The 13,606-nt window shown below is 45.8% G+C and overlaps 1 protein-coding gene across 1 annotated transcript in view; it reads right to left on the bottom strand.

Annotated features, from left to right (window-relative positions):
• The window catches only part of znf280d (zinc finger protein 280D), a 32,901-nt gene extending 19,624 nt beyond the window's left edge, over nucleotides 1-13,277 (bottom strand). Inside the window, exons 1-9 of the mRNA XM_042073990.1 lie at nucleotides 13,160-13,277; nucleotides 12,088-12,258; nucleotides 11,338-11,603; nucleotides 10,350-10,422; nucleotides 8,775-9,063; nucleotides 8,313-8,329; nucleotides 8,118-8,186; nucleotides 7,601-7,710; nucleotides 7,273-7,493 (exon numbers count right to left, since the gene is read on the bottom strand). Of these exons, the coding sequence (XP_041929924.1) occupies nucleotides 7,273-7,493; nucleotides 7,601-7,710; nucleotides 8,118-8,186; nucleotides 8,313-8,329; nucleotides 8,775-9,063; nucleotides 10,350-10,422; nucleotides 11,338-11,603; nucleotides 12,088-12,244 (1,202 nt within the window). The 5' untranslated portion in view covers nucleotides 12,245-12,258; nucleotides 13,160-13,277. The remainder of the gene's footprint in view (nucleotides 1-7,272; nucleotides 7,494-7,600; nucleotides 7,711-8,117; nucleotides 8,187-8,312; nucleotides 8,330-8,774; nucleotides 9,064-10,349; nucleotides 10,423-11,337; nucleotides 11,604-12,087; nucleotides 12,259-13,159) is intronic.
• Between the last annotated feature and the right edge of the window lie 329 nt (nucleotides 13,278-13,606).

Below are 13,606 nucleotides of genomic sequence, written 5' to 3'. Positions count from 1 at the left end.
GGCAACACATAACCAACTTAGAAAAACATGCCAACAGCAGAGAAAAGTCCTTCACAACACTTCACAACTGCAGGAGATGAAAGAACTAGTTAACCTACAGGCCTGTACACAGCCTCCATGCTGCACCCATACAAACTGCCATAACCCAAGTACATCGGTCAAAACACCAGCAGATGGAATTACTCCAGTGGCACAACTTTCCACAAGCAGACCAGCTCTTCCCAAAGCTACACCCTCTTCTCACAGCCAGCCACCCCACCCAACACCCCTGCCAAGCAGAACAGCAGATGGCCGTCCACAGGTTGTCCTGCTGATGGACTCAAATAGGAAATTTCTGGACCTTGAGAGACTAATTTCCACAACACCAGGTCCTCCTCAAACACTGCAGCACAACCAAGCAGGCATTACAGCTGCTGGAAAGAAAGACTCTGGGAAACCCACAGGTAATCATCATTCACACTGGCACCAATGACCTCATCATTAAACCCACAGGTAATCATCATTCACACTGGCACCAATGACCTACACTATCTACACAGGGCTACTGCTGACCTCATGTCATCAATGGCATGAATGCGGATGTCTACAGAGGATGCACAACCCTGCCTAATGTGCATATGGCACACCATCCCACCATCAGCCTGAGGGATATGTATGACGGGATCCACCTACACAAGGACAGGATAGGAAAGTTTGCAAAATCCCTCAAAGACTGTGCACTGGCTCGCAACCCCAACACCACCATCCATGCTCCGCCACGACATCAACAACAACTCCCACCCATCCCTGTGGTTCAACGTGTTCCAGAGGACAGACCAGCAGCCCTCCACTCTCCCACCAGTACGAGGACAACAACACACCCACGTCCCACCAAGTTGAAGGCCAGCCCCCCCCCCCCCCCCGAAGGAAAGGCCTCAGACCTATGCAGCCGCAGCAGCCCAACCAGTAGGCCTAACCACTAACAAACCCACAGAGCTGGGGGAAATTAAAAATATACTTCACCTGTTGTGCAGCAAACTTCTGGGTAACAAATAATAATGCACACCTCAACCTCAAATATACTAATAATAATGCACACCTCAAAGCTCTAAATTCTTCAGAACTAAAACAATGCATTAGATCCTACAACTCAAAATGTTTTGGGATTAGCAAAACTGGTGTTAATGAAGCCACAAAAGAACTAAACAAAATATTTCTGAAAGCAGCAAATGTAGCTGGCATGAAGAAGTCTAACAAAAATCGAGCAAAGAACAAAACTAAAGAAAAATGGTTTGACAAGGAATGTAAACAACTCAGGACTAGATTGAGGCATATTTCCAATCAAAAGCACCACCAGCCTGAAAATACAAATCTTAGAAAGAACTACCACGAAACTCTTAAACACTATAAAATGTTGCGGAGAAAGAAAAAACAGAATGACACCAACACAACTCTCAGCAAAATCGAAGCATCTATACAAAATAATCAATTTTGGGAGATGTGGAATGGTCTGAGCAAAACACAACCACAGAACTTATAGATTCAAAATGGTGAAATCTGGAAAAAGCACTTTGAAAATTTGTATACAGACATCCAACCTCAAGATCTACATTCGAATTATGAAAAAACCATGGAAAAATTACAATCCCTTGAAAAGACAATTAAAGACAACCAAAACCCCCTTGACTTCCCAATTACACAATTCGAACTTGAATCCAAAATTAAAAAATTCAAAACAAAAAAATCCTGCGGCCCTGATCACATCAGAGGAGAAATGCTTAAACACAGCACCCCTGAACTGCAAAGGGCTATACTCAAATTGTTCAATCTCACTTTAACTTCTGGCTGTTTTCCTGACATCTGGAGCCAAGGGTACATTACACCCATCTACAAAAGGGGAGATAAATTGGACCCCAATAATTTTAGAGGCATCTGTGTGAACAGTAGTCTGGGGAAGGTGTTTAGCAGCATTATCAACGAAAGAATAGTAGCCTTCCTTAAGGAGCACGATGTCCTCAGCAAAAGTCAAATTGGATTTCTTCCAAATTACCGCACTACGGACCACATTTACACTCTACACACCCTAATAACTAAACATGTAAACCAAACACAAAAAGGAAAAATATTTGCTTGTTTTGTTGATTTCAAAAAAGCATTTGATTCAATCTGGAATCTGGCATGAAGGACTATTTTATAAACTTTTACAAAGCGGTGTAGGGGGTAAAGTTTACCAATTAGTTAAGGAAATGTACTCTGAAAACAGAAATGCTGTGAAAATTGGCGTAAAAATTACAGAATACTTCACTCAAAAAAGAGGGGTGAGGCAGGGCTGTAGCCTGAGCCCAACACTGTTCAATATTTACATCAATGAGTTAGCGGTGCAGTTGGAACAGTCTACAGCTCCTGGCCTTACCCTAAAAGAAAAAGAAATTAAATTCCTCCTCTATGCAGACGACCTGGTGCTGATATCTCCCACTGCACAGGGACTACAGCAGCACCTGGACCTGCTAGAGAAATACTGTCAGCACTGGGCCCTGACAGTAAATCTAAAAAAGACAAACATTATGATATTCCAAAAGAAGCCCAGATGTCAGGAACACAGATACCCTTTCAATCTAGGCAGCACCGCTCTAGATCACACGATGCAGTACACTTACCTCGGCTTGATCATAACTGCATCGGGGAGCTTTAGCATGGCAGTGAATGCTCTAAAAGAAAAAGCTCGCAGAGCGCTACATGCAATAAAAAGAAACTTCTGGAACATAAACATACCAATTAAAGTTTGGTGCAAAATATTCGACTGTGTTATCCAGCCTATTGCGCTATATGGAAGTGAGGTATGGGGTCCACTCAGTGTGCACAGCTACACTAGATTGGACAAGCATCCTGTAGAATCCCTACATGCAGAATTCTGTCGATTAATTTTAAAAATCCAAAAGAAAACACCAACCAATGCATGTAGGGCAGAATTAGGCAGATTCCCATTGGCCATCAACATACAAAAGAGAGCACTTAAATTCTGGATGCATCTCCAAACAAGTCCCAGAGACACACTGCATTTCATCGCAGCAAAAACTCAAGATCTGAACCCCGACAAGAGTCCTCTGAGTCAGCTTGTGCTGAGACTAAGTAATCCCCCTCTAACAAATACTAATACACTCTCTCAGCCAAGCTCTGCTTTTAGACTAAATCTCAACCAAATTATCCAGAAATCTAAAGAAAAATATTTGGAACATTAGCATAATGAAACAAAAAAAACAAAACAAACTAGAATGTTATCGGTCCATAAAATCCAAATATGAATTAGAAGAATATCTCTCTACTGTCAGAGATATAAAGCAGAGACAGATCTTGACCAAATACAGACTCAGTGACCACAGCCTAGCCATAGAAAAAGGCAGACTAAGAAAGTCATGGTTGCCAAGAGAGCAAAGAGTCTGTGGTCACTGTACGACAGGTGAGGTTGAGACAGAGGTGCACTTTCTTCTTCAATGTAAGAAATATGAATTTATTAGAGATACTACTTCAATAAATTTACCAACCTAATCACGGAGTTCCGAAACCTGGGAGAACAGGAAGTACTGCCTGTCTTACTTGGACAGCAAGGACAGACAGCAGCTCTTGCTGCTAAATATGTCACTGAATGCCATAGAGCGAGGGACAGTGATTAGACACTATACACACTATACACATGAAATACCTACCATTTTCAGCACAGACACACGTTTATATGTATAAATGTCTTATCTATCGTATGTTCTGTATTGTATTGTTTGATGTCCTGCTTTGGCAATGCAAAGAAATATTTGTCATGCCAATAAAGCTACCTTGAATTGAATTGAGAAAGAGAGAGAAAGAGAGAGAGAGAGAGAGAGAGAGAGAGGGAGAGAGAGGGAGACAGAGAGAGAGAGACAGAGAGAGAGAGACAGACAGCCAGAGAGACAGACAGCCAGAGAGAGATATGGCTCCCGCACATATCTCTATTTATGTGCATCAGAGCCAGTAGTCTGACTCAAGGCAGTCGAGGGCCTGAGGGCCATTATGTTGATTACGTCGATGCTGCTGCTGATGAAGAAGATGATGAAGTTGGAGGGAGACGAGAGTTTTCCTCGTCGTGGGAAACGCGATGTGACAGAACAGAACAGAACAGAACAGAACAGAACACAACACAACAAAGCTCCAACCTAACTGCCGTTTCAAGACAGCTGAGCTTTGATGTGAGGAAGGAGAATGGCGGCGTACGACGCCAGAGCAGAGACCACAACCACACCCAGACCAGCTCAGCAGAGACCACAACCACATCCAGACCAGCTCAGCAGAGACCACACCCACACCCAGACCAGCTCAGCAGAGACCACACCCACATCCAGACCAGCTCAGCAGAGACCACACCCACATCAGCTCAGCAGAGACCACAACCACATCCAGACCAGCTCAGCAGAGACCACACCCACACCCAGACCAGCTCAGCAGAGACCACACCCACACCCAGACCAGCTCAGCAGAGACCACACCCACACCAGCTCAGCAGAGACCACACCCACATCAGCTCAGCAGAGACCACAAGCACATCCAGACCAGCTCAGCAGAGACCACACCCACACCCAGACCAGCTCAGCAGAGACCACACCCAGACCAGCTCAGCAGAGATGTGGAGAGAGCTGCTGAATATAGACGGTGGCCCACCCGACGCCCGGGTGCTGCTGTGTCTCTCTCTGAGCTTTAACGTAGCCATAAATCTAGCACACACACACACACACACACACACACACACACACACCAACATGCAGGGCACACACACACACACACACACACACACACACACCAACATGCAGGGCACACACACACACACACACACACCAACATGCAGGGCACACACACTCACCTATGTGTGTATGTGCGCACGCGTGCGCGCGCGTGTGTGTTTTAGCTTCTTCTAGAGTGTCATGGCTGTATGCGTGTTGAATTTAGTCACATGCACGCACGCACACACACACCTGATTACAATAAGGCAAGTTTTTTGTGTGTATGGAGGATGCTACAGCTGAGCATTCTTCACACTCCGCTCCACGTCCAGCGGAATGTTGAGGGGCACAGGCCAAACACTCAACGCACCGTGGAACCAAGTCATCCATTAACTACACACACATGCACGCACACTTAACAACAAAGGCTGCAGCTCAGCTCCCTGAAGGGTTTCATCAAAAGACAAATTAGAGTATGCCTTGTTCACCCCTTTCCTAAACATGCGTAATGGCCATTATAATACCTGCAATTACGTACGACCCTCTGTTATGCCTTAACGACGACTCACTCCGCGCACACACACACACACACTTCATACAACCCACCCCCTCCCCAAACCGCCGGCCCAGTTTTCTGCGGCACTGTTCTGCAAGCTCAGCTGCTCTAATAGGGATTGTTATGCGTGTGAAGCGTGACCCCGTCGGCAGGCTCGCCGGTGAGGGTTGGATGGGTTTGGGGGGGGGGGGGGGGGGGGGGGGGTATGGGGTGCAAACGCGTCTGCACATTAAAAGGAGCTTACCGAGGCGTTTTTTTAGGCTGCTGGGCGCGCGGCGCTAACACCAGACACCGCTTGCTTAATCACCAGCCGCGGCGCGGCGCTAACACCAGACAAACTAGCCGCCATTACTCATCTGGAGCCCACAGGGACCAGGGGGCGCAGATCCTCCATCCATCTGAGAGAGACTAAGGAGGGGTAGGGGGAGTGTGTGTGTGTGTGTGTGTGTGTGTGTGTGTGTGTGTGTGTGTGTGTGTGTGGGGGGGGGGGGGGGGGGGGGGGGGTTGCTGTTGGGTACTACAGAACACACTCTCTGAGAGGAGCACTAGGACATGTGGGCGTTGTGACTGTTGGCGTGAGGTAGGGGGCGCTACCACACTTGCAGTAACACTGAAAGGAAGCATAGTAGGAGTTTGTGTGTGTGTGTTGGGGGGGGGGGGGCAATTCAAGGGTCAATTCAAGCCATTTTGTAACCTCTCCTGCGAATGGAGTCCAATGCAGTCCAAACGCACGTCTGCTGTCTGCAACACCTGCACTGGATGTTCTTCTTTCAAAAGTGTGGGTAGGCTACACTTTCACATTCTGCAAACTTAGACTTCTTTCTTCAAGCTGATGTTCTCCATCTTTCCCTCGATGATTGCCAAAAGGCTCGTTATAAACGTTGACGTGAACTATTCATGACCAATTATGACGACCAACAATTATGAAAACATAATTGAGATTTAATAACTATTTTTGCAACAATGCTCTCATTTTGTTATGAATCCTACACACTCTTTCTTTTACAGCGGTAACTTCTAACTTTTATAAATATTTACATTTATTTTGAAATTTGTTTTTCAGTTAAATAATCTTAAAGGAAAATTCCGGTATTTAGCACTTTGAGTCCCTTTTCTGGTTTGTTTTGAATGAACTAGGGTGGTGGACACCGAAATTTTGACGATTGGTCCCGTCTCGACTTTTCTGACTTGTTTTGAATCACCTTTACTGCTTCAGAGTGGCTGCAACAGGCATGCACAAACATGTCCTAAAACAACCCTTAACATTCGTTTTCAAAACTGTGCAACTCACCGAGTGGTTAGTGGTGTTCGTTGATTATTAAAATCAAATATATCGGCGCAATGTATGATTTCCAGCCGTCTTATTTGCTATTGTGGAACTATTTTTTCAGACACCTCACAACCGCGTATAAACTTCCGCTCAATATTTGAGCCTGAAGCATAGACGGTGGCGCAGTAATATCAACGTGCAATGAGTCTTCCAACAGAAATCAATGGGATTTTACAAAATGCCAAAAACACGACAGAAACTGTATTTCGCTATGCTACTTCTTTTGGAACATCAACGAACACCACTAACCACTCGATGAGTTGCATAGTTTTGAAAGACTCTGTGCTAAATACCGGAATTTTCCTTTAAGGTTTCAAAGAATGGATGGCGTTTCCAAAATCATCCCGTAATCATGTTACATAATCGTGATCTAGGTATTTACCAAAGTAATCCGTGATTGACCAACAGACATAGACATAATCTAGCAGCCCTACCATTTATAAATGCTTGCAGGTCAACACTGTGAACACGACACTCGCGCACAACACACAATCCAACGCAGGTTGGTATTAATGAGACCACTGATTATAAGTGTGCAGCGCAAGGTTTTACACAACATCGCATCATTGTTCTCCCCTCAGGAAACGGTTTCTCCACCAGGTGCTGTTGGTCTTAGTCACTCACACACTCACACACACAGACACAGACACAGACACACTCACCTGATGTTGTTCTTGAGCACCTTCAGACAGCTGTTGCACTTAAAGGTGGTGTGGGTCTTCTGCTCGAGGTGTTGGTCCCCCTCGCAGCGGCCGTAGTAGAAGTCTGTGACCAGCATGATCAGCTTGCCCTTGTCCATTTCATAAGCCCGCAGCGGAGCCGTCGACTTGTCCTGACGAGAGCTCGTGGCAAACACACCCTCCATCAGATCGGGACAGCAGTACTGAGGAATCCAACACACACACACACACACAGAGTGGTTAATAAGCAGAGAAAACAGGTATACTAACACTAACACACAAACACACACACACAGACACACACTCTTACCCTCATATGTCCCTTCAGCGAGTCCTCCCCAGGATAGGATCCCATGCATCTCGGACACCGCCTCCTCGAAGGACTCTCATTCTCTGCGAACTCTGACATCCGATTACCTGCTGTACAGCACAAACACACACACGCATGCACGCACACACACACACAAACATACGGACGTACAGACAAACAGGCGCACACACACACAGGCAAACAGGCACACACACACACACACACACACACAGAGAGGGAGAGATAAGAGAGGTCAGGGCTATATACACAGCCATCCCTCTAGTGAAGTGAAGGCTCCAGAGCCTCAGGCGTCCATAGCCACGATCTACTGGAGGGTTAGGCACAGAGAAATGTCAACCATATTCAACCTGATCAGTCCATCTGTGAGGCTAACATAACCAGAACAAGTGGACAGTAGTGTCAAACTCAACGAGTCCTTCAGATGGATATTCAGCCCTGTCCAAAGTCCTGATTCGTGTCTACTGAGTAACAAAAAACACTGCACTTCTTTCCTTACCTGCATCCACTCGGAGTCTTTTTGTCTTGTCCATATCAGATGGAAAGCTTCGCTTCACTGTTCCGTTATCTGAGCAAAGGAATCAACAACAACAACAACAGTGAGAGAAAGCCTCATACTCTTAGCTGTGCAATGCAGCATTTCCACAGAGTCTCTACGCAGCTCTAATTCAGCCGTCTAAAAACCAACAATTACAAGATGGGCCGCTCAGACTTTTAGAGAATACAAAAGACAACACACACACACACGCTCAGCCTAAACTTCCTCCAGAATCCAAACAGCCTAGAGTAGAGCAAGCTGTTCTATTTTCCTCTAGATATAGCCAGCAGGCCATTATACACACACACACCTGAACTCACACACATACACGTATACAAATACTCCCACTTCCTTCAACCCAAAACTGTCCCCTTACCCTTTAGTTACCTATTAATAGTTCACAAACTGTATGGTGGATCTGCAGTATGACTGGTAGGCCATTGCACACACACACACACACACAGACACACAAACAAACACACTTAGGGTGTCCCCCGCCCCCCCCCCAGACACACACTAAAACACACACTTAAACTTCAACTCCTCCTCTCAGGCACATTAAGTCCCCCCCCCACACACACACACACACACACTCCCCCTGTTGGCCCCCACTCTCACCGCGGTTGTTGAGGCCTTGAAGGGAGAGCAGTGCAGACGCGGCGCTGTCCTGCCTGGGCAGGCTGTGGGGCGTGGGGCCGGCCGGGGCCCTGTGGGGGGGTCCCACAGGGAGGGGGGGGGTGGAGGCGGCCTCCTGGGGCCTGCTGCTGGGAGTGCAGGTCGGGGGGAGCCTGCACGTTGGCCAGCGTCACCACGTTGTTCTGGATGAGCTGGACCTGCGGCCGGTGGACCACGCCGCCCACCAGCGCGTTGGACTGGGGGGACACCTGCTGGAGGAGAGGCTGCCCAGCTGGAGGGAGAGGGGTGTGTGTATGTGTGTGAGAGAGAGACAGAGAGAGAGAGAGAGAGATAGAGGGGGTGAGTGTGTGTGGGTGTGTGTGATCGAGAGGTAGAGCAAGACATGTGAGTCTATTGTGGCGATTGCATGAGTGGACTTAAATGCTGACTGCATTCAACACTTTCAAACCTCCACGTTTAGCGCTTAAGACGGTCTCAACTTCCTTTAGCCTGTAATATCTTTAGTCTGTAATATCTTTTCATTGCCACTGCAGAGATCCAAATCACTGAAGTCGGACTAATGAATAGAATTTAGCTACTATGTGGGCGGAATCTTGAATTTCCCCTTGGGGATCAATAAAGTATCTATCTATCTATCTATCTATCTATCTATGATATCTATGATATTGACCTAAAGTGTGTTGAAACATGATACCGAGTGTGAACGTACTGTCTCATAGCCCATCTCGGCTTGTCCCCTGCACTCCAAAATCTGGCCATTCCAAAAATAATTCTGTGGAAATGCATTGATTCCAGTTGCTGCTACTGGAAGAAACTGGAATCCATGCATTTCCACTGAATTATTTTTGGAATCTGATCCCTTATCATACCTGTTCATTCTTACTCGTCGCTCGACTTATCGTGACTAAATTCAAGATGGCTGCAAACGCTAAACTTTGTGAAGATACTGTCTGCATAAATCGTCTTGTAAGTAAACTACTAGTGCTTTTTCAAAGTTCTCAATGTCTCGTTTTAAATGTCAGGGCCCTCGGAAGTCTACCAATGAAGTGTGGAGATACATTGAGCCTCGTAAATGGTGTAAAACAGGGATTTATTTGCATGGCTAGCCCGATGCCGAAGCACCACCATTGAAAAAGCTGCTGTTAGCATCAGCTAACTAGCGCCAGATTTTGGAGTGCAGGGGACAAGCCAAGACGGGCTATGTGACATACGTTCACACTAGGTATCATGTTTCAACACACTTAGGTCAATATCACACCGGAATTCTCCATTAAAACCCAATTACGAAACTGCTGTGGGGTGGTACTGTGATGTTACAAAATTAACATTTAGGTCTCTGAATATTCAGCACTTAGACCCATTTAGGTCTCTGAACATTCAGCACAAAGTAACTAGCTTTGTAAATGACTGATGAGTGTTTGCAAACAGTATTGTTAGCTGCCTGGTTTGTTTCAGGAAGCATGAAGATACAGAGCAGACAGCGTAACCACTGGTGCAGTGGTGCACTGAGTCTCCAAACACTTCTTTTGTGTTTCTCTAGTGATGTTGTGGGCGTACCTGGTAAGAAGGTGAAAGAGGGTCCAGGTGGATACTGGGATCCAATACTGGTGATGAACGGACCAATGACACCCTGGACACACACACACAAAAATAAACAAAGATAAACACACAGAATGAACTCCATCTCCCTCCCCACCACAAAACCTGTGAGAGACTCGGCCTTCGTTGGGCTGCCACGTGTGGTATATCGGCGTAACCACATGGGCCATACCACTATGTAGCTACACAACCACCACGACAAGAATAAGTATGGCTAGGCAACGCCATGCTGCAGTGGTCTACTGCTTGGGCAACTGGCCTGCCACTATTGCTCCCCTGAGCAAGGCACTTAAGCCCGAGGCTACTGCAAGTCGCTCTTAAAAATGTCTGCTAAACGACAGATAATAATAATAATGATGATAATGATGATAATAACAATAATAATAATCACACTTCAGTGACAACCCTCTCTCAGTGCTGTGCTCCAGACAAATCAAATAACCCTCCAGACAAATCTTGAAAGTAGACATGCACAGGCCAGTTTCCTAGACATGAATTAACCCTAGTCCTAAAGCCCCCACACATAGGCACATGAATTAACCCTAGTCCTAAAGCCCCCTGCACATAGGCACATGAATTAACCCTAGTCCTAAAGCCCCCTGCACATAGGCACATGAATTAACCCTAGTCCTAAAGCCCCGCACATGGGCGCCAACATGCTTTCGACGTTTGATTACATTACATATCTTGCAATGACCCCTCCAGGGTTCCGTACGATTACATTAGATTCCTTCATCTTTTCTAAAACAACCCCCCCCCCCCCCCCTCACACCAGTGTCCAACTCTGCAGCGCTGCCTTAAAGTGGACGGTGGGTGCCATATATCCAATTTCATAATTATGTGAACACACCACAATTCACTAGTCATGAGGTGCACAAGTAAATATATAATGCGCATTTACAGCAATACTAGCTTGTGCAATATCAGAGATCAGTTTGCGCAATACCCGATTGTTGATTATAATTGGCTGAGGAGCGACCGTGTTGCCAACGCGACCGGCGTTCAGTCCCGTCACCTGGCTGGAGCTGGCGGGGATGAGGGTGGGGTTGTTGGACGGAGGTGGGGCACCCCTGTTGGTGTTTTGGGGTGACGCTGCATATGAAGCCCGTTTGACTACCGTCACCTGCGGAGGCTTCTGGGAGGGCAACTGGGCGGAGCCCATGTTACGCCGCCCCGCTGGAACGTTCGGTTGCCCTCTCTGGACGCCAACATCTAGAAGATCACAGAGAGATGGAGCAACTCTAAAGTTTGCATGACATTTGGTCTCAAGAGCTGTCAGATGGAAATTAGAGAGATATTTGATGTATGTGGTTTAGTGACACTACCCAGGATAACTGGTAAGCCTGGTGAGGCCTTGGCTTTGTTTTCCTAGGAGAATGAAGGCCCCTCTATTAGAAGATTTAGCATTTCACTAAACCAAATACTGGACATACCACCTTCAGTCCTACACCTCTGAAAAAGCCTCCCATTTCCACTTGTTCTCTGAGCTGTCCCAAAGACAGCTGTGGCTTGCCAAACTCTATACCCAAACTTCTAACACAGACAAGTAAGGAAAAGAAACGCATCCCTGACATCAGCCTAAATGCCAACAAACAGTTTAAGGGAGGATCATTTGCAAAACAGTGATTGGTTTTAAGGCCTATAATATAGTATATATATTTGACTTTTCAATAGGGGTAATAATGAAGACACGCACTTGGTCTGGAGTTGGCAGGCTTGGAACTCTGGATCTCGCCAACGAAGATAGGCTCGTCGTCATCATCATCATCGTCATCTACCAAGTTGATTTCTGGGATCGCCTTCTGCCATGGTTCCAGTTCCTCCTCCTCGCATTCCATAAACAGCTCCGACATTGTGAAGCTGAGATCTGTTGGGTAACACGAAGAAGCACAAATTAATACCACGTATTTACACAGATTACGAATTGTTAAGTGTTTCCCAAAATAACAGGACCATGTAGGCCTCGCTAGCTTTATGCTGTATAAAAAGTCCTTTAGGGCCATATGTGTCTGGTTGTATCATGGACTGAGCATCAATGTAGCCCTCGAAATCTACTTTCATAATGCATCGCAAACCTCCCGATACGCTCCACATTTGCAGTTTCGAGTGGAGAAGCTTTACATTACAAAAACATTACAATATCTGAGCAGAAATCTGAGCTCACAGTCACAGTAACGTTACCCTACAACGTCTGGTTCGCAAACTGGATAATATCGACGCCCGTTTCAGGAAGAATGCAATGCCAGATTGCATTCAACACCTAAGACTTATTTGTACGTAGACCACAGGTTATTGCCCCACTGTAGCCGTGTTCGCTATTCACTCGTCGAGCTAACTAGCTAGTCATTACAGATCACAAGAACAACGTAAAGCCGTGAGCAGCTAGGATAGCTCAGCTGGCTACCTTTGATAGGGGCCTGTTAGTACGTTTCACATACCTACCGAGAGCTGAAACAACACCAGGGGTTAATGATCAGATGCTATTTGAAAAAACATGCGTGTGCTCCAGATTTATTATATCTACATTTTGTGGGTATGCAATGTTTAGGTAGTGTCGGTGCTTGCTAGCAAGGCGGTTAGCTAAGAAAATATCAGCTGCTTGAAATGCTAGCAGCTAAATGGCTAACAAATAAACATGGCGCCGCCGGACTGAATTAAAGCATTTAAACAGTGTGTCGGAGACGATGAATGAAGGCAATGCGCTACCTAAGATGTTTAACTGTTAATATATGATCTTTGGCCAATGCATGCCATTATATGTACCTTACCTTATTGATTTATGAAATACGGTTTACGAGAACAGCACGGATTCACATTCCGAGGTAGCCAGAGCGCGCCCAAAGGATTCATGGGAAATTTTTTGGGAAGCGGTGCTGCAAGCTACTGCAACACGCAAAGATGTTTCACTTCACTGTTTATCGTCTTAAGCTCAGTGGTGTGAGGAGGAGAAGCCCATTCGTGGTAAATTAGTTAAAAAAGTGTCAGGATAGGCTATAGGCTACATATCATTTCATACTATATGTCGCTCTGGGACTGTAGCACAAACTAAGATATTATGAGGATTAATTTATCCATGTAGTATTACAATAATTTTGATTAGTCATTGGCATTGTAGACAGGCCTACGTCTACAGTTTTCCAAAGTATTATGCAAATTGGATTTAAGTGTCATATTTTTAAAAAAAAATATTTTATTTTTTTTGATTTTCAATTAAA

The sequence above is a fragment of the Alosa sapidissima genome, chromosome 20 (genome assembly GCF_018492685.1).
Source record: "Alosa sapidissima isolate fAloSap1 chromosome 20, fAloSap1.pri, whole genome shotgun sequence".
Taxonomy (NCBI): Eukaryota; Metazoa; Chordata; class Actinopteri; order Clupeiformes; family Clupeidae; genus Alosa; species Alosa sapidissima.
The sequence above is the reverse complement of the archived record's forward strand: the minus strand, read 5'-3'. Positions and strand labels throughout refer to the sequence as shown.